The sequence below is a fragment of the Durio zibethinus genome, chromosome 13 (genome assembly GCF_047325235.1).
Source record: "Durio zibethinus cultivar Kanyao isolate XHJ-2024 chromosome 13, ASM4732523v1, whole genome shotgun sequence".
Lineage (NCBI taxonomy): Eukaryota > Viridiplantae > Streptophyta > Magnoliopsida > Malvales > Malvaceae > Durio > Durio zibethinus.
In genome coordinates, this window is record NC_143174.1 from 7,432,229 (window position 1) to 7,454,164 (window position 21,936).

General features: G+C 31.0%; 1 protein-coding gene and 1 pseudogene across 3 annotated transcripts; one reads left to right on the forward strand and one right to left on the reverse strand.

Moving 5' to 3' along the window:
* The first annotated feature begins 12,123 nt into the window (after positions 1-12,123).
* Positions 12,124-12,902, forward strand: LOC149515292 (uncharacterized). Its single transcript, XM_089742410.1, has 2 exons — positions 12,124-12,206; positions 12,587-12,902. Exons 1-2 carry the CDS (start codon positions 12,124-12,126, stop codon positions 12,900-12,902), a joined length of 399 nt encoding a protein of 132 aa, XP_089598536.1.
* Positions 12,664-21,619, reverse strand: LOC111302765 (pentatricopeptide repeat-containing protein At5g59600 pseudogene; annotated as a pseudogene). Of its 2 annotated transcripts, none has more exons than XR_016327151.1 (2): positions 19,404-21,619; positions 12,664-12,791 (listed from the first exon to the last, which is right to left on the reverse strand). The product of XR_016327151.1 is annotated as a pentatricopeptide repeat-containing protein At5g59600 pseudogene, transcript variant X2 (transcript). The 2 variants fall into 2 exon arrangements; XR_016327150.1 differs by lacking the exon at positions 12,664-12,791 and adding an exon at positions 17,630-17,934.
* Positions 21,620-21,936: the final 317 nt, after the last annotated feature.

Below are 21,936 nucleotides of genomic sequence, written 5' to 3' on the forward strand. Positions count from 1 at the left end.
AAACTTTAATTAACGGTTTGAAGACAGTCACCTTATAATCCCTCTCAGATTTCAAGGGCAATTGTTACGCATATTTGTTCAACCAACATCGTCAACTCTCTTAAAGGCATAACAACTGCACGCCTAGCTACCGTGTCACTTCATTATAAAATTGGCTTGCCCCTTTCGAAGGAAGGTCTCGTCCAATATTCTCACTGATGTCTCATTAACGTAATATTTTAAAATTAAGTACTCAATTTTCAACTCATTTAATATCATTAAATATAACTCACATTTTTTTTAAATTATTAAATATAATTTATAATCATTTATATAGATATTTTTTGAGTTTTACATAAATTTATCATCAATTATTAATTATTTTAATTAAATTATTATTCATTATTTCATATATAAGATAAAAAAAAATTCAAACATATAAAACTTAAATATTTATTTTTGCATTGTAACTTTCTTCACACACCTCACCTTTATCTTTGCCAAACCTTAAAATACTTCACTAACTTTAACGTCGAAATGCATTCTAGAAACTAACTCTAGCCTTTCCAAACCGTGCCTTTTGGCTTCAGGTTTAGGTCACTTCACCTTCAACTTTTTATCAGTTTCCCTTTATCTAAGGCAACCTAAAAATGCTATCAACAGTTTTATTTAAATCAATTTTAGAAAGCAACTTCACAAATTTATCCAAAAAATTTCATCTAAATTTTGTCCATAATAATTATAAAGTTAGGCAAAAATATGGTTTTTAAATTCGAATCCTCCTTGGGAGTAACTATATCTAAAACAAGTCGTTCAAAGTTAGGTAAAAAAAAAAAAATATATATATATATATATATAATTAAAGGTTTTATCTGATATGGTGGACAGAAAAATAAAAAAGATGAAAAATTATAAGAGAAAAAAAGTTAAAAAATGAAAAATATTTTTTATTGGTGTCTTTGGTTGGAAAAATAGAAAAACTAAAAAATATATAATTATTTTTCATCCATTGCAAAATTGAGTTAAAAAATTTAAAATCATATTATTTTATCATTATAACCTTTTATAAATTAAAATAAAAAAAAATCTAAAATAATGTACAATCTTTTAAATATGCAACACATATTTAAACTTATTTCATTTTCTTTTCTCTTATTTTTTTAATTTAAAATGATTTATATTTGTAAATAAAAAATATCATCTTTTCTTTTTCTTTCCTTCTTTTTTTTTTTTTTTATTAAACATACTCAAAATTCATTTTCTTTTCACTTTTACATCATTTTCTAATCATCCCTCTAATTTTCCACTCTATTAAGCACACCTTAAAAGTGCCTAGCTCAACTTGAACCCACACAGAAATAGAAGAGAATGAATAAATTGGTTTGTCTGATCCAAAAAGCAAAGAAAGAAAAATATATAAAACCTTTAGGTCTTATCTAAAATGTCATTAAATTTTATCCTTATATTTTATACTAATAAATTAAATTAAATTCTTCAAAAGTCTGATGGCTTTTTGAAACAAGTCAAGCATCTACTTATTGTTGTTACATTATTTTTTGTCTAGATTTAGCCTTGGATATTAGTGAAGAAAAATTACTGTAATTATCTTGAATAAAAGTTGTTGTCATGATTGGTAGTCCAATTTTGTTAAAAAATTTCTAAAATTTGATGACTTCTCTTCTCTTCAAATTTCCCTTCTCATTTAATTAAATTGATTACATTTTTAAACGAAACAAAACATTTTAAACCCATCTTATATAAATAATATGTTGAATTTTAATTAATCTTTACCTAACATTTGCAATTTTGCAATCACTTAATAGTTCACAACCTAATATCAAATTCACTCTCTAGAATTTATACTTGCCAAATAAAGTATTAAGATTTTTTCATCATATTGATTTAATATCATCTAGCCGACTTTAGAATTATAAAATATAAAATTTAATTTGTTATTATTATTATTGATTTAATATTATCAATCGATTAATAATTTTACTATTTAAGCTTCATTTGATTGATTTAATATCATATCAAATTATTTAAGCTTCATTTTTTTGATATTTTTACTATTTGTTTTTAAATTTGTGAATAAATACTAATAAGCAAAACTAAATGACAAGAAATGGTATCATAATTAATTTAAAATGGATAAATAATTAAAATTTAACATGAAATATAACATAATTAATCTATACAAAAGTAGAATCATATATTTTGTGTATAGCCTTTTAATTTTTTTTTTCCTCAAAGGCTACAGTTTTGCCACATAACATGTTAGCCATACCACCAAATTGCTGCATTCACATGCAGGACTTTTTAACAGCTGCAGAATTTTTGCCCTTTTTGCATTAGCTAAAAGAAATTAAAGAGTTGCAAACCAATAACTGTTTAACTTTTCAGGACCACTGTGAATCAAATTACTGGCCCTGACTTTTCTAAAAGAGATGTTTGGTCCGAAAAAATTCACAAATTTTTTTTCAAAATTTTGATAGTAAGTTTTTGATTCACATATTTGGTTAAGAATAATCCGATTAGAGAGAAAGTGAAAGATATCCAACAACACCCAACGTTCAGAAATAAAAAATCTATCTCTCTTTGTGAGATTTTATGATTTTAGGAGGAAAGTTACGCTATTTTCAAATTTGACCTGGATAAAAAAATTATAAAATAACCATTACCTTTTTGAAAAGCATGTCTGGAAATAACTGTAACTCAATTGTAAGTTTTTGTTACTAAAAATTTTTTTATTATATTATAATTAATAATGTTTAGCATAAAGAAATGCTTTAAATAAACCATTATGTAAGGCTTTTGGGTTGAAGAAATGCCTTAAATGATGATCATTTAAGACATTTTCCCATAGAAACGTCTTAAATGATCATCAAATATGGCATTTTCTTCTTTAAACGCTCCAAATAATTCTTGTATTAAAGGTGCTTTCTTAATCCAAATGCTTTAATTGATAATTTAAAACAAATCATTTTATTTTAATAGATTAGAGTATTATGACATAATCCTTTTTTAGACATGTCTATACACAAACGATTAAGGCATTTGTATGGAAAAATACCTTAATTGGTTATAATTAAGGTGTTTCTTCCTACAACTGCCTTAATTGTCCCATATTAAAACTTTTTTCTCTCTCGATGACCATATTCTGATAATATAAACATTCTAATGTCTAATCGTGAAGCAAAATAGCTTATAAATATAACTATCAAATATGACGTTTGTATATATGGAATACCTTATTTAATGTCTTCATTATGTTTCAATAACTAATATGTTTATGATTTATATTTCAACAGATTTTAGCTCATAGCATTTACTTTTCTTTTTGAAAAAATTCCAACTTCCTCATCCATCATTTAATCTTCGTCCTATTAAAATTTATTATCATTTTTTTAATATAAAACGATGTGTATACTTTCTTATTGATAGTGAATAATTGATATTGCCTTCCAATGAACTTATTTTTCATTTTTTTAGATGTCGTTTAGATCTAGATTTAAGGTGTTTTTGATATAAATGCCTTGTTTTATGATTAATTTTTTTTAGTTTATTCCAATCTTTCAATGTTTTGTTTATGATTTATATTTTATTTGATGATGTTCGGAGGATTTCATCTACCATATGCCAAGATTTTCTTTCCATTGTGTTTTCAACTTTAACGATATGCTCTTTTCTAAACAGTTGTGATTGGTTTATTACTAAGAAAGAAGATGCAATTGGTTACATTGTTTATGATGCATTTGAACCACATGAAAACTTTGTTGCAATTAGTTTCTAGTTGAAAAATGTCTTAAATAATTCTCTTTGAAAAAATATAACAAGATTTATAGACACTCAATTTAGTCTAAACCCGGATCAATTGGGCTTGATCCAAATGGGTAATATGGGCTCATTTTCTTTTTAATTTTAATTTAATTTTTAATTTTATTATTATTATTTTATATATATATATATATTTGGTTTGGTTTATCTATTCTAAATTTTGTTTTACTTATTATCGTTTTTTTTAGAAGAAACTTTTTTGCCGTGAATTTGGGGATTGATAAAGTCTGAATTGGATTCAAAGATTGAATCCTATCCCAGATGGAATTGAGATTGATCAAATTTTTTTTTTATCAATCTCTATAAATAGATGTTGAAATAGAACCCAAGGACACACAGAAAAAGCATACAAAAAGGAAAGAAAAGCAAAAAAAGTGTTTAGAGGCAGTCTAGAATTCTTAGAAATTTTTTTTTAATTTTTTGACGTTCTTTTTAGAAAATTTTTGGAAATTTTCCAAAATCTGATGAAATTTTTCGATGAATTTAAGTTTTTTTTTATGACTTTTCCTGTGACAAAACCCAAATTTCGACCAGTTTTTCTAGTTTTCAACTACTTTTCCAGTTTTCGAGTTAAATTTTCAACTGAAACTGAGTTCTGCTAGAGAGAGGGAAGAGAAAAGAGGGGAAGAGAGAGAGAGGGGAGTAAAGCATCTGAAGAAAATCGAAAGCGTTTGCCTTTTATACCAGTTGAAAATGACGTCGTTTTACGTTTAAAAAGACTCAGGATCTACGTGTTTTGCCAAGATCCGACCTGACCCGTAACGTAACCCGTTTTCGACCTGAGTTTGACCCACACCTCAGCCAATCTTTCGAGCCAAGCCAAGCCGCATCATCCAAGCCATGGTTTGTGCCTGTAGTCGAGCCGAATCTCAACCGCTAAGTCGAGTCGCGTTAAGGTTTTTTTTTTCTTTGTTTATTTATTATTTATTATTACTATTATTATTTCTAAATTAGAATTATTCGGTATTCTTTAAATTTTTTTTAAAATTTTAATTTTAATTTAATTAAATTTTATTTTTCTTTTTAATGATTTTCCTAAAATAAAATTTTCAAAAAATAAAAAAATATTTTTGAAAAAAAGTTGAAAGTATTAATTTTTCTCAAAAATAAAATTTAAGGAAAAAATATTTTGAAAGAAAGTTGAATGTATCAATTTCCTTTGAACCTAAAAATTTTCAAAAGCATTTTGGGGGAAAGTTGAAAGTATCAATTTTCCTTGTACAAAAGCAACGAATTTTTTTAAATGAAAAGAAAATTATTTATATCAAAAGTTGAATCATTATTCTCTTTATTTTATTTTATTTTATTTTTCCTTTCTTTTCTTAAAATTTTTTAATGTTAAATAATCCGACGATAAAGCCTCTACAAGTAAAATAGTAGTTTTTTTGTATACTCTTTAGGTGAGAGGATTTTTCTTAATTTTTTTTCAAAATTATTAGAGTTAATTAAGAATAATTTTCAATAATTAATTACTTGGTAAATTTTTAAGGCTTATTAGATAACACGAATTTGAGCTAGTACCATCTTTTGATGGGCGTTGTGATGGTGCTATAACCTTCCTCACTTGTAACTAAACGTCCGAACCTTGTTCTAGTTAGTAGAGCCAAACCTATTCTTTTAGGGACGTTTAAGCTTAAGTGTTCCATAAAATAATAGATTCTTTAGGTAGCCAATCACACCTAAACAAAAAAGATTAGTGGAGATTCCTTAAGTCAATGTCTAACGATAGATCCCTGGATCTAAATGTTATGATAGTTTGGCGACTCCACTAGAGATAATCGAGAGTCAAGCCAGCAAATAAATTTGTGTTATCCAAAAGCCTAATAAAATTAAACTTTTTATATAGATTTTTTATTCATTTATATTTATTTACTTTATTAATAATGTCATTCATATGCATGTACATAACATGAGCTCTACATCTGAGCTTCATCCTTCTAGGAGGGAGTAAAATACCTATTGCTTTTGTGAGGTTTTAATGCTTCCGTAGTGGCTAGCAAAACACTCCCACTAAAATTGAACATTTCCACTTGTAGCCTGTAATAGGTGAGGATTGGGGTGCCTTATTAGTCTGTAATAGACAATGATGTAAAGAACAATTTGGAAACCTTTAGACTTTAACCTCAAACCACATATAGTGGACTTTAGAAGTGTCTAACCTATAGATAGAGCCATCTCTTTCCCTTTAGAGTTGATCAAAAGCATATGATTCATTCCTCTTATTATGTATGATGTTTTAATTTATTTAGTTACTTATTTATTTATTTCTTCTTATTTGATGTACTAACCTTTTCTCTTATTCATGTTTACATGATTCATACTCATATCATAGAGTTGCATAAATAACATTTGCTTGAAAAGATGATCTTTAACAATAAGTTTTTCATAGACTCCACAGAACGACTAGTTTGCTCTTCATTTGTATTAGCTCGTTGTGAGGTACCCAACGAAGTAAAAGTCCAGTCAGAAAGGGTTCAACTAAGGAAAGAGGATTGTCTACCGATTGGCTATGATTCCACTTTGACTCAAGAGACATCTATCCTCCTCAAGCAAAATAATCTAGAGGATTTGGTTGATATATGAAAAAAAATGAGCCTAACTAGACAAGAGGAGTTTTGGCAGAGGCATGGACATATAGCACACCTCATTACAGTGGATGTCGATAATTAACTAATTAGAGCTGCAGTGCAATTATAAGATCCTGCATATAAGTGTTTCATCTTCAATGAAGTTGATATGACACCCACCATTAAAGAATATTTGACTTTGTTGGGCTTGCACCTCAAAACTCTTGATAAGATATATGTCAAAAAACATAAGTCAGGATTTCTTAAGGATTTAGCTCATCTCATGGGGATAGACAAAGAGATTATGAATTCTCATACAAAGAAGAAATAAGAATAGGTTTGCCTACCTTGAAAGTTCTTTCATGATTTCCTAGTGCAACATACCGACGAAGAACGAGGATTAGACATATTTGCCTTAGCCATATACGGAATGGTGATATTTTCAAAGGTTTTGGGTTATATTAAAATAGCAGTGATTAACTTCTTCGAGAGTGTGATCAATGGTTGTAACCTTTCAATGGTAATATTAGCAAAAATTGTCAGATCTTTGACTTACTGTCACTGAAATGGATGGTTTTTATAGGTTACATATGGTTATTATACTTATAGATGAAAAACCATTTCGAGTGGAGAAAAGGTGTTTTCTCAAAGCTTTATTTTCATAATCGAGCTCTGATCAAGGAATTCTACAAAAGTGAGTGGTCAGAACAAAAGTCTAAAAAAGAGTGAATAGATTTCCTACAAAAACTGACAAGTGTCGAAGTAAGATAGTTGGACCCGTGGATGAATCATGAACCTATGCTATATCAGTGTGGAGATAACACTGTGATCTCACTTCTAGGTTTATGGAGAGCAACAAGTTATGCACCACTTTTAGTGAGAAGGTAGTTTAGGGCAGAACAAGATTACGAGCTATAGAAGGAATTGAGTTTTATGGTTCTGTTGATGCTACTGGGGCTGTGTCTAGTCCCAGATGTGGTTATTTCGTCCAAGTTCAAAGTACCAAAATTTGAGAAATATAATAGTACAAAGTGCCCAAAAACTCATATCACTATATACTATCGAGAAGATGGCAACTCTTGCCCATAATGAAAAACTATTAATGCATGTTTTTCAAGATAACCTTACGGGCTCCGCTGCTAGGTGATATGTCCAACTGGACAAAACTCGTATTCGTTCTTGGAGCAACATGACCCATGATTTCATCAGTCAATATCGACATATCATAGATTTAGCTCCTGATCGTTTATCTTTACAAAACATGAAAAAAAAAAAAACAAATGAATCCTTTAAGGAATATGCCCACAAGTGGATAAATGTAGCTTTTCAAGTACAATCACTTATAACTAAAAAGAAAACTACAGTGCTATTCGTCAGCATTTTGAAATCTTCCTATTATGAAAAGATGATAGGGAATACAACTAAAAATTTTATCGACATGGTGATTTCAAGAGAAATTATTGAGAATGCCATCAAGAATAGCAAGATAAAAGGAGAAGAGGTATCAAGTAAGAGAGCCCTAAAGAAAAAGAAGATTAAAGCTCAAGCTATAAGCTTTGATAGATAATAATTCAGGGATTATCAACCCTACCCACCACAAAGATGCCATCTATATTATCCTACTGTGAATAACACTTTCCTTTACCCATATCAACCATTCCCACAATCATCTTATCTCCAAACCTATCAACCCTCTTTTAGGCCTCAAAATACCACATACAGTCTAACACTCAATCTACCTAAAGATCTCAAACCCATACAACTAGCCTAATGGGTGGATCACGAGAGCAACGAACTACTCGCGAAAAACTTGTATTCGATCCAATCCCCATGACCTATACAAAGTTATATCGTGAGCTCTACAACAATCATTTGATTGCTCCTAGTAAATTAGAGCTATTCAACCCATCTTACCTTAAGTGATATGATCCTACAGCCCATTGTGACTATCATTATGGGATTACTGATCATTTCACTAAAAATTACACTGCCTTGAAACATAAAGTGGAACAGCTAATTAAAGATGGAATGATTAGCTTCAATGTAAGAGGGATAACTGCACCAAATGTTAGCGGTAACCCTTTGCCTAATCACAATATGAATGCTCAGAGTGAGGAACATGAGCGTCATTTGAAGAGAAAAGTGGCAGATATTAAGACACCTTTTAATCAACTATTTGATGCTTTAAAAAAGGTTGACATGATACGACCAGTGAGTTCACACAATTATCAAGGAGCATATATAGTAGGCACTAGTTGTAAATATCACAATGGGACAATTGGTCACACTATCAAAACTTGTGAACAGTTTCATCAAGAGGTACAAAAGCTTTTGGATTCATAACAGATAAAAGTCTATAAAGAGGAAGAAGACTAAAAAAATATTGAAGTATCCATGACTGATAAGCCTACAAAATTATTTTTAAAATCGATGACAATTCACTGTGGGAACAAGCCAAAGTTAGTCATAGATAAACTCATTTCCAGGTCGATAACTTTTAAAGTTTCGACTTTATTCTCATATAAAGATGATAAGGCTGTACTCTAGAAATATGACTGTGATACAATAGTTTAGAGGTAAGAAGGGAATGTTTTTAAGACTGACGCCTCCAATATAATTGGTGTAGGAGGTATTACCCGAAGTGAAAGATGCTACACTTCAAAAATATTAAAGAAGGCTAAAAAAAAAGCCAAGGTAAGTGAAGAGCGAAACAACCCTGAAATGAAACCTGAAGAGGATCGTCCGAAGTCAGTGTCAGAAAAAGAGGCTTGTGTTTTAAAGCTAGTAAAACATAGTGAATATTCAATTGTTGAACAATTGAATAAAATGCCAGCATGAATCTCATTATTATCATTACTATTAAACTCAGAACCACATCGAAATGCCCTGTTGAAAGTGTTGAACCAAACATATATAGCACATAATGTATCTGTTGAATATATGAACCACCTGGCTGAAAATCTAGTCATGTCAAATTATATTTCATTCAGTGATGATGAGATTCCCCCGAAGAAAGGGAGAGGTGCCAAGGTTCTGCATATCACGATCAAGTGCAAGAGCCATATCATAGCCAAAGTCCTTATTGATAATGGCTCTACTATCAATATCATACCTATGTCAACTTTGGCAAGGCTACCCATTGATTACTCTCATATGAAAAACAACCAAATGATCGTCTGAGCTTTTGATGAGACCAAAAGGGAAGTACCGAAAGATATCAAGATACTTTTGTAAATTGGGTCATACACTTTCAATATAAAGTTTCAAGTAATGGATATCTCTTAATCTTACAGTTGTTTGCTAGGAAAGCCATGGATTCACATGGTAGGGGCTTTTCCTTTTACTCTGTACCAAAAAATTAATTTCAATATAAAAGGCAAGTTAGTGGTAGTGTTTAGAGAAGAGGCCATGTTAGTGACCCAACCATTGAATGCTCCATATGTGAAAGTTGCTGAAAAAATGATGGAATGTTCCTATCGATCTTTTGAGTTGGTTAATTCTGTAGGTGAAGGATCTAAAAATCAACCTTTTTCAAAAATAGTGATAAGCCAAGTCATCAATAACGGTTGATATCCAGGAGTAGGGCTAGGTAAGAACTTACAGGGAATAAGAGAACCTCCAACAGTAGTAGATAACAGTGAAAGGCTAGGCCTAGGCTATGAAATAACATAATGGGAGATCAAGAGAAGACTAACAGGTAAAATAGCAAGATTAATGATCATTACACACTTATACGAGACTTTCAAGCCTGGAGGATTCATGTACCCAAATGCAGAAGAAAGTATGGAAGAGACATTCGCCCAGTTGACCATCCATGCTATTGAAAATGAAATAGAGCTTGAAGAAGAGAGGTGGGTCCGCCCTTGTTCGTCAGATTATGAGCTGAACAACTGGAGTACCATTAAGATGCCCTATACCTTTAAGATTAATGCAATGTAATTGTACATTTTAATAATTATTGCCCAAGGCATTGGGATGATTTTTCTTGTTTGGGTCGTTTATCTTTTATTATTTTAATAAAGATTATGAAAGATGCATTTTCATTCATTTTTTCTTGTGAATTAATTATTGCCATTTTTTCATTTTTTGAACATATTTTACCAACATATCCCATTTCATTCCATTTTAGGTCTTTAAATGAACAAAAAGATAATTATGATAATGATCAAGAGGTTAATTTTGAGAATTCAATTAACACTGATGAACTTGACAATGAAGATGATTTTGAAGAATATGTTATACATCCGGACCTAATGAGATTGATTGAGCAAGAAAGTAAGCCAATTGAGCCTCATCAGGAGATAATTGACTTGGTGAATCTAAGAGATAAGAAAAATAAGAAAAATGTCAAAATTGGCACTTCATTTTCATCAAAAGATAAGCAATGTTTGAAAGATCTACTTCGAGAATACATAGATGTATTTGCTTGATCTTACCAAGATATATCAAAGTTGAGTACAGAGATAGTAGAGCACAGACTGCCCTTGAAGTCAGAATGTAAGTCAGTTCAACAGAAACTGAGGTGAATGAAACTTGAAATGTTACTAAAGATCAAAGAAGAGGTGAAGAAGCAGTTTAATGCAGGTTTTTTGCAAGAGGCTAAGTATCCAGAATGGGTAGCCAATATAGTACCAGTTCCTAAAAAAGATGAAAAAATTAAGATGTGTGTAAACTATCATGACTTAAATAAGACTAGCCCAAAAGATAACTTTTTTTTGTCTCATATCGACACACTAGTAGATAACATGGCTAAGCATTCAATGTTCTCTTTTATGGATGGATTCTTAAGGTATAATCAGATAAAAATGGCTGTAAACGATATGGAAAAGATCACTTTCGTAACCATGTGGGAAACGTTTTGCTATAACGTCATGCATTTTAGGTTAAAGAATGTTGACATGATCATAGAGAGATTAAGGTGTATGTGGAAGATATGGTTGCAAAATCTCGTGAAAATGAAGATCATATCATCAACCTCAAAAAGTTATTTAAGAGGTTGAGAAAATTTTAACTCAAGTTGAACCCAGTCAAATGTACATTCAGGGTAAAGTTAGGGAAGTTACTAGGCTTTGTGGTCAGTGAAAAAGGGATTGAAGTCGATCTAAACAAAATATGGGCCATTCAAAATTTGTCATCTTTGAGTACACCAAAAGAAGTTTGAGATTTTCTGAGAAGATTGAACTACATTTCACGATTTATATCTCAACTTACTTATAAATGTGATCCCATTTTTAAGCTTTTCCTCAAAAATAATCTTGGAGAATGGAACGAGAAATGCTAAGTGATTTTTGATAAATTTAAGCAATACTTATCAAATCATCTAATGTTGGTGCCACCTGTTTCAAGAAAATCTTTAATTTTATACCTGATAGTGTGCGAGAATTCAATGGGATGTGTGCTGAGACAGCAAGATGAATATGATCGAAAAGAGAGCTATTTACTATCTGAGTAAAAAATTTACCGAATATGATCCAAGTATTCTTCTTTGGAAAAAATATGTTGTGCATTAGCTTGGACTACCAAAAGACTCAGACAATATATGCTCTATCACACCACTTGGCTTATAATAAAACTAGATCCAATTAAATACATATTCAAAAAATCTTCTTTGTTTGAAAGAATTGCTAGATGGCAAGTGATGCTCTTGAAATATGATATCATATATGTAAGCCAAAAAATAATAAAAGAGAGTGCTATAGTTAAATTTCTTATAAATCGTGCTGTCGAAGAATACGAACCAATGAGATTGAAGTTTCTCGATGAAGATCTGATGACTGTTTCCCAATTAGAGAAAGGGGAGCATGAAGGGAAATGTTGGAAGATGTATTTCGATGGAGTTGCCAATGCTTTAAGACATAAAATTGGGGCAATTCTTATTTCTCTAGAAGAATAATACTACCCTATAACAGCGAGGTTAAATTTCAATTGCACAAATAACATCGCTGAATATGAGGTATGTGTCATTGGTTTACAATTGCTATAGATAGAAAAGTGAAAGCATTAAAAGTGTTTGGGGACTCAACTCTAGTTATATATCAATTGAAAAGAGAATGGGAGACGAAAGATTCAAAACTTGTTCAATATCACAAGTATATTTTAGAGTTGATAAAACAGTTTGAAGAGGTCCAATTTGATCATTTACCTCTAGAGAAAAATCTGATAGCTGATGCCTTGACTATTCTGGCTGCAATGATCTGAATTAGTGATAATACTGACATTCAGTCTATCAAGTTAAATGTCAAAGATATGCCAACTCACAGCTCTAATGTAGAAGAGAAAGATAAGAAGCCCTGGTATTATGATATCTTACAATACATTAAGAACCAGCAATACCCAATCCAAGCAACGGAGAATGATAAAAGGGTCATTCGAAGATTAGCTATAAGTTTTTTCCTGGATAGGGATGTTCTGTACAAAAAAAGCCATGATCAAGTATTATTGAGATGCGTAAATAAGGTAGAAGCAAGAAAAATCATTGAAAAGGTGCATGATAAAATATGTGAGGCACATGCTCATTGACATATGATGGTAAGATAAATCATGAGAGCAGGGTACTATTGATTGATAATGAAAAGTGATTGCATTAACTATGCTCACAAATGTCATAAATGCCAAATCTATGCTGACAAGATCCATGCTTCGTTATTTACTTTACATGTTTTGACACCACCTTAGCCATTCTTAATGTGGGGCATGGATGTCATTAGTCATATTACCTCAAAAGCTTCTAATGGGCATAGATTTATTTTCATAATGATAAATTACTTCACGAAATGGGTGAAGGTAGCATCATATGCAAATGTAATACGATATGTAGTTTATAAGTTCATAAAAAGAGAGATCATTTGTAGATATAAACTTTCAGAGAGAATTATTTTAGACAATGCTAAGAATCTGAATAACAAGATGATGCAAGAAATATGTGCCCAATACAAGATCAAGTATCATAACTCGGTGCCATACCGTCCGAAAATGAATAGGGCAGTTGAGGCAGCTAACAAAAAAATAAAAAAAATTCTTGAGAAGATGATCAAAACCTATAAAGATTGGCATGAGAAGTTATCATTTGCACTGCATGCATATCGAACGTTAGTGCACAACTCTACTGGGGCAACTCTATTTTCTTTGGTTTATGAAATGGAAGCTGTATTACAAATAGAAGTAGAGATCCCATCCTTAAGGGTTCTGAAGGAAGTTGAATTGAAAGAGACTGAATGGGTTCGAGAGCGTTATGAACAGTTAAATTTCATTGAAAAAAAGAGATTGACTGCATTATGTCATGGTCAGCTATATCAAAAAAGGATGATGAGAGCTCATGACAAAAAAGTTCAACCTCGTTGCTTTCGAGAATGAGAGTTGATCTTGAAAAGAATTCTTTCAAGTCAACACGATAATAGAAGAAAATAGACTCCAAATTAGAAAGGGTCATATGTGGTAAAATGAACTTTCTCGGGTAGAGCATTGATATTAACTGAGATGAATGGAAGTGATTTATCCCATCCTATAAATTATGATGCTGTGAAGAAGTACTATGCTTAAAAAAATAAAAAAATAAAAAAGGAGAACTCAATACGAAAACCCCAAGAAGACGGTTTAAGTCATAGGGGTTTATCTAAGTTGAAAACCTGAAAAGGCAACTTAGATAAGGGGAACACAGCATCAAATCTAAAAATTTATTGGCATGGAGGCTAGCATATTTTGAGGAACTCCAAGTTGTTAAATGCATAGGATGGTTGAGTTTTTTGAAAAAAATCTTGAGATGTGTTATCATGATTATCCGATTGTTCATTTTTGGGCATTGTCTCCCTATACCTATTTTTGTAATTCTTTCTTGGCCAAAGTCTGCCAGCATTTTTGTTAATAAAAGACATTCTATTTCATTCATTATGTCTCTTTTGTTGATTATTTCCTAATCATTTTTATTATTTGCTCTTTAATACCTTACAATGAAAGAAATGTGTGAATGCATTCTTACTTTTTGATATTGAAATAATGATTGATAAATGAATAATAACATGAAATATTTCTACATTACATTGAAAAGGTTAAGAGTGGTAAGGGCAAATTTGAGATATTCAATTCCTAATAAAGACATTGAATTTGGAAAGGGATTTCTAGCAAAAAGAATGTGAGAATTAAATGACAAATGATTGAGAGTTATGCTGATTTGATCTTTGAAGAATAAAGGGTTCGAGGCCCAAGAAAAGAGCTTAAGAAACTTAAGTACCACAACTGAATGGGAATTAATTAGCCAACATAACATGCATTGAATTTTGCATGCATTGCATTTCGCATAGTATATATTGCATTTAAGAAAGTATAATACATAAATTCAAAAAGCAGCAGTATTCTAAGATCCCACGTGGATAAGACAGATGTGAAGATTTTTCGATGTAAAAGTTTTAAATTCTCGTTTGAGAAGAAGCTTGTGAGGTAAGATTTTAATCATTGGAAAGGATATCTCTTGGTATCAGGATCGATTTGTAAGGCCCTTAGGTATAATTTCTTGAAATTCCTTCAAACACGATCTTTGACTCCTTTAGACATGATTATAGAAGATGAATTTACTTTTAAAAGTTGTAGTGCCTCTATTTAGAGGAGCAATTTGCTTTCAAAAGTCGTGGTTACCTCTGTTTAGAGGAGCATTTATTTCTTTAAAAGTTATGGTTGCTTCTGTTTAGAGGAGTAATTTATTTTTAAAAATTATGGAGCCTCTGTTTAGAGGAGCTTTTATTTCTTTAAAAGTCATTGAGCCTCTGCTTCGAAGAGCTTTGTTTATTTTTTTAAAAGTTGTTGAACCTCTGATTAGATGAGTTTTGTTTATTTTTTCAAAGTCGTTGAGCCTCTGTTTAGAAGAGCTTTGATCAAAATTTTAACCAAAACAAAAAAACAAAACAAAAACAAAACAAAAAAAAGCAAAAAAAAATATCGAGTTGAGTCTTGAATGGGTGTCTATGCCTTTGCACAATTTTTGTTTCATAAAAAATGTGTAAAGAGAGATAGATGTAAACACCCAATTTGATCTAAGTCCAGATCAATTGAGCCTAGTTTAAATGGGTAATATAGGCTCATTTTTTTTCTAATTTTAATTTAATTTTTAATTTTATTATTATTTTTATTATTAATTTTATTATAATTATTTATAATTATTTATTTATTTATTTATTATTATTATTATTTTTTTTATATTTTTTGGTTTGGTTTATCTGTTCTAAATTTTGTTTTACTTATTATCGTTTTTTTCTAGAAGAAACTTTTTTGCCATGAATTTGGGGACTAATAGACTCTGAATTGGATTCAAAGATTGAATCTTAATCCCAAATGAAATTGAGATTGATTAAAAACTCTTCTGATCAATCTCTATAAATAGATGCTGAAATAGAACCCAAGGACACATAGAAAAAGCATACAGAGAGGAAAAAGAAGCAAAAAAAGTGTTTAGAGGCAGTTTAAAATTCTTAGGAAATTGTTTTGAATTTTTTGGCATTCTTTTTGAAAAATTTTTGAAAATTTTCCAGAATCTGACAAAATATTTTGCCAAAATTTAAGTTTTTCGATGACTTTTCTTGCGAAAAACCTAGATTTTGGCCAGTTTTTTCAATTTCTAGCTACTTTCTAGTTTTCGATTAATTTTTCAATCGAAAAATTGGGTTTTGCTAGAAAGAGGAAAGAGAAAAGAGAGGAAGAGAGAGATAGGGAAGGAAAGCATCTGAAGAAAATCGAAAGCTTTTGCCTTTTATATTCGTTGAAAACGACGTCGTTTTGCATTTAAAGGGACTCAAGATCCGCGCGCTTTGCCAAGGTCCGACCCAACCCATAGCGTAACCCACTTTTGACCCGAGTTTGACCCACGCCTCAACCAATCCTTCCAGCCGAGTCGAATCGCCAAGCTGCATCATCCAAGCCATGGTCTGTGCCTGTAGCCAAGCCGAATCCCAGCCGTTGAGCCAAACCGCGTTAAGATTTTTTTTTCTCTATTTATTTATTTATTATTATTATTATTATTTCTAAATTAGAATTATTTGGTATTCTTTAAATTTTTTTAAATTTAAATTTATTTTATTTTTCTTTTTAATGATTTTCTTAAAATAAAATTTTTAAAAAATAAAAAAATAATTTTAAGAAAAAGTTGAAAGTATCAATTTTTTTCGAAAATAAAATTTAAGGAAAAAATATTTTGAAGGAAAGTTGAATATATCAATTTCCTTTGAACATAAAAATTTCCAAAAGCATTTTGAAGGAAAGTTGAAAATATCAATTTTTCTTAAAAATAAAATTTCTAAAATAAAAATTATCAAGAAAAGTATTTTGAAGAAAAGTTGAAGGTATCAATTTTTCTTGAAATTAAAACTTAAAAAAAATATTTTGAGAAAAAATTAAAAATATCAATTTTTCTTGAAATTAAAATTTCAAAAAAAAAAAACATTTTGAGAAAAAGTTGAAAGTACCAATTTTTCTTAAAAATAAAATTATCAAGAAAAACATTTTAAAGAAAAGTTGAAAGTATCAATTTTTCTTGTACAAAAGCAATGAATTTTTTAAAATGAAAAGAAAATGATTTATATTAAAAGTTGAATAATTATTTATTTTATTTTATTTTATTTTATTTCTTTTTTTGAAACTTTTTAATGTTAAATAATTTGACGATGGAGTCTCTGCAAGTAAAACAATAGTTTCTTGTATACTCTTGAAGTGAGGAGATTTTTCTTTATTTTCTATAAAAAATATTGGAGTTAATTAATAATAATTTTTAACAATTAATTACTTGATAAAATTTTTAAAGCTTATTGGATAACACGAATTTGAGCTGGTACCATCTTTCGATAGACGTTGTGAGGATGCTATAACCTTCCTCACTAGTAACCGAACTCTCGAACCCTGTTCTGATTAGTAGATCTGAACCTATTCTTTTAGAGACCCTTAAGCTTAGATGTTCTATAAAAGGATAAAGTCTTTAGATGACAAAAAAGATTAGTAATGACTCTTTAAGTCAATGTCTAGCGATAGATCCTCGAATCTAAATGTTATGACAAGATTATTTAAAGCATTTTTTTGTACAAATATGCATCTTTTTATAAATAAATAAAAGGAACATTTATTATTATTCCATGATATAGAAAAAGTGACAAACGTATTAATTAATCATTTTACACCAAACAATTTTCTCTATCAATTTCTATTACTCAAAAATAGATTGAAACGACTCAATTGATGATATTTTATAAATAAAAACAATAATCAAATAAAATATTCATCTTCTTTTGCTACTAAAGGCATCATTTGTTGTTTGATATTTATTATTAATAAAAGCTAATGAAAAGTTACCACTATATATGTCAATGAGATTCTGGTAATTATTCAAAAATTACTATACATGAATTCTCTCAAACCAAACGAGTGAATCTAAAAACAAAACACCTTGAAAATGAAAGAAAATCTTGAATATCGCATTTTTCTAGAGATCATACTTTCTCTTGGAATCCAAGATTCCGCAAACCAAACACTCCCTAAGGGGAATATGCTCCTATTTGATAAACACAAATCGGAAATACTGCACAGGAAAATTTATGTTGCTAGATTAAGAAATACTATAGCTTCGTTGATTTGAAATAAAAAAGAAAGAAAATAAAAAGAGGAAATAGCATGTCTTTGTGGTCAGAGATACTCCAACTTGTGGCAGTTTTCTAAGCGAAATATGGATGAGGCTTGATTCTAGTGACTGGAAAAAATAATGAAAGCATCCAAGAGGAAAGAAACATTACCGTCACCAGCAACCAAGTAATTTCCCAACAATGACAAGCCTGCTGTGAAGGAGGCATGTGCATTTGTGAATGCAATGCTATATATGTGTCTATTATAATATCCCTTCTGGTACTTATAAAGTTTATCAATTTCAGAGAAACCAACTTATTGAATGAATAAGGTTTGGAATCAAAACTTTTCTTATTCCTTAAGAATGGCCAAAACTGTTTTCATGACAGGAAAATTAAGAAATGATAGCAAAACCCAACCTGAAGAATGCAAAGTCATTGTGCACTCCCCCCACTTGACTGTCTCTCTCCTTTTTTATTTACATATTTTCTTTTATTTAATGTAGAAGACAGAAACCAAATGAAATATATATATATATATTTATATAGATTCGTGCTAAGTATACAAGGCATATGTGCCTTCTTGGCTGCAGATGCTCTTGACTGGTATATATAGCTACTGCTTTGTAAGGTCTGGTCAAAATGTCATATTAGGTGAAGTGGACTAAATCCTAAAATCGTACAGCTGCTATACAACAAAGAACCCAACCTAGCACATGAGAAAGGACAAAGCAGAGGTAATTTTAATCAAAAGGAAGGGTTGGGGGGTGGCTAAGAAGAAAATTAACAAGATAGAAAATATACCTCTAAAATGCTATGTAAAATTATCATAGGACCTTTAAAAAGTTGTGCATATAATAACCAGTGCATTAGTAAAACAGCAGTAGGATTCAGATTTCTTACATCAAATCCCTTTTTCCTTCGAAGGGGTAATTTTTTCATAAGACCCAAATTTAGCATATATTTATGGAGAATAGCAAATAATTTATGAGTGTTTGTAAGATAATGCTACATCTCCCCCTCTGCCCCCTTGAGATCCTCGTTAATTACTTATTATGGTCCAAATGTCTTCAATTGCAACTGTGACCTTGAAAGGATAATTTTTTAAATCTATGCTAGGGGAAAATTTGTTTTAAGGATAAAAAGGAATATAATGCACTTATATTACTTTAAAAAATCAGGTCAAATGTTAGCAAGTTCTAACTCTTATCTTATTTAACCCTTGACACTAACAACATCCAAATTTTTAGATTCGACATCATTTTCTGATGTTTTCACCTCATCTTCATGTACAGAAAAATAAAAGGGAATTCAGAACATATAATATTCAGGGACAAGAAAATATCTCAGACAAAATTAACAGAAACAAATCAAGTTGAATGAGGGTGAAAAGGATTACAAGACTGATTATATCTTGTCGAAGAATTACCTGATCCAAATTTCTTGGCTCTGCTTTCATTTTCTACTTATTCCCCAACAAAACCACCCCTTCTCGCCCGGCTAAAGCCAGGCTTCTTGTGAATTTTCTTTTCTTTCATGAGCTTTCTTACATTCTCGACCTCCTCCCATTCGCCATCAGCTGCATAAATATTTGATAGCGTAACAAAACCACCTGGCCTTTTCAATTCCATTTTAAGAGTTTGCTTGCTCATCAATTCAGCCAAATCTTTTCTTCCATGAACTTTACAACCATTGAAGAAAGCACCAAGAATTGAGTCTGTAACCTCAAATGGCATTTCTTTCACAAATTCATAAGCCTCTACAATCCTCCCAGATCGACATAACATATCAACTACACAAGCATAATGTTCTTTGGCACCTTCAATCCCGTAACTCTGTTTCATCGACCTAAATATCTTCAAACCTTTCTCAACATAACCACTGTGGCTGCAAGCAGAAAGAACAGAAGTTAGAGTTGCATCATCTGCCTGCACCCCTTCTTCCTGCATCCTCTCAAACATTTTTATTGCAGATTCAACCATGCCATGGTTCCCATAGCATCCAATCAAAGCATTCCAAGATGCCACATTTTTGCTGGGAATCTTGTCAAAGACATTTTTAGCATCTTTCACACTGCCACATTTGGAGTACATGTCAATAAGAGCACTAGCAATAAACACATTGACATCGAGTCCCAATCTATAAATCAAGCAATGAATTTCTCTACCTTTTTGAATAGAGCCTGTCAATCCACATGCTGGAAGCAGTCCAGTTACAGTCACATGATTTGGTCTCATCCCAGAAACTAACATATTTCCAAACAAGTTCAATGCTTCAAAAGGACATTGGCTTTGAGCAAAACCTGAAATAATAGCGTTCCAAGTAACCAAATCAGGCACCAATCCTTCTTTATTCATTCTACCAAAAAGAGCAAGTGCAGCAGTGATATCTCCCCTCCTAGCAAACCCTGCTATCATCGCATTCCACGTAAACTCGTTAGGTTGCAACCCTTCCAACTTCATCCTCTCAAACAAACCAAGAGCTTCTTCATTCTTTCCCACATTACAATAACCACAAATCATGGATGTCCAAGAGGGAATATCTCTTTCAGTCATTCTATCAAACAATCTCCTTGCATAAGACACGTTTCCACATTTGCAATACATATCGATCAAACCATTACCAACATCTGCATCACTTTCCAAACACAACTTACTAACAACAGCATGAACCTCCTTTCCCTTATGCAAATCCATCAGCCCAACACAAGCCTTCAAAACCACAGAAAAGGTGAATTTATTGCAAAGATTTATTGATTCTGACAGTAATGAGAAGTATCCAATTGCCTCTTTAAAGTAGCCATTAAAAGCAAAAGCTAAAACCATCCAATTCACGGCAAAAACATTTGGGGTTTTGATTTTTTCAAACATGAAACCGGAGGATTTCAGGTCTCCACAACCAGCGTACATCCCAACAAGCTTTGAACTCAAGGACAAAACTTCCATATCAGTCCCAGTAACTAACAACGAAGCATGAAGTTGCTTGCCTGGTTTCAAGGCTTTTGCTTTTAAACACTTTTGTAAGAACAAAGCAATGTGATCCAAAGAGAGGGAGAGAGTTTGTCCGAAAAAAGATGCCGTTTTCATTGTTGTATAAGGTTCTAAATTTTAAATTTGTATCCTTTCAAAGTTGGAAGTCGGTGTAAATTCCAGTGTCCACCCATCTATTATTACCTAGATCCCGGTTCACTGATCTTCTATCTATCTCAACAAAATCACTTAAATTTATTAAATATATCAAATTTAATTATTTTAATAAATTTCATCTAAATTATTAAAATAATGATATAACTCGCATATCATCTTCCCACCACCCACCACATCAACTAAAAATTTATTTACTCATTTTTTTAGAGTTATGTTAAGTTAAAAAAGAATCCCACTTTTGCTTCCCTTGCTCTCTCTAACTCAACTGAGCCCCTCTTCTCTCTAACTTCGTCAACCAATCTGCTCCCTTCTCTCTTTCTGGTTAGTGGCTCATGCTGGCCATCGACGTTCAATTGCTTTTTATTAGTCGGAATTGCTCACCAAAAGCCATTCAGTGAATTGATAAATAGTATATATGATCTATAAATCATTCCAAAGCTTTACAGATCCCTAGAGAGCAATTAATATTTTTTTGGGTTTAATAATTTCCTTGGAAATTGGGAGAAATATTTTGTTTTTTCCTTTTTAATGATGGAATGTTGGTTTGGATTGATACTCAGATACGGGTTGCGTCACGCATGATGGTTTTTTAGTTTTAGAAAATATGCGGGTTGTTGCTACAATTCAAATACACTAAAAATTATGAAATATTATGAAATTAAGATATAAAAAATTTCACAAAAATCTGAGCTCGAGAAGATCAAATTACGAAAATATCATTTATAGTATTTTAGTAATTTTACACTTATTAGATACAGTTGTAATTTCAAATTCACTAAAAATCATGAAATATTATAAAATTAAGATCTAAAAAAT

Excerpts from the sequence above, each read along its gene's own strand:
- LOC149515292 (XM_089742410.1), top strand. The coding sequence starts at position 12,124 with ATGAGATTGAAGTTTCTCGATGAAGATCTGATGACTGTTTCCCAATTA. Across the intron at positions 12,207-12,586 it reads GAAGGGAAATGTTGGAAGAT|TGATAATACTGACATTCAGT; the intron begins GTATTTCGATGG and ends GATCTGAATTAG.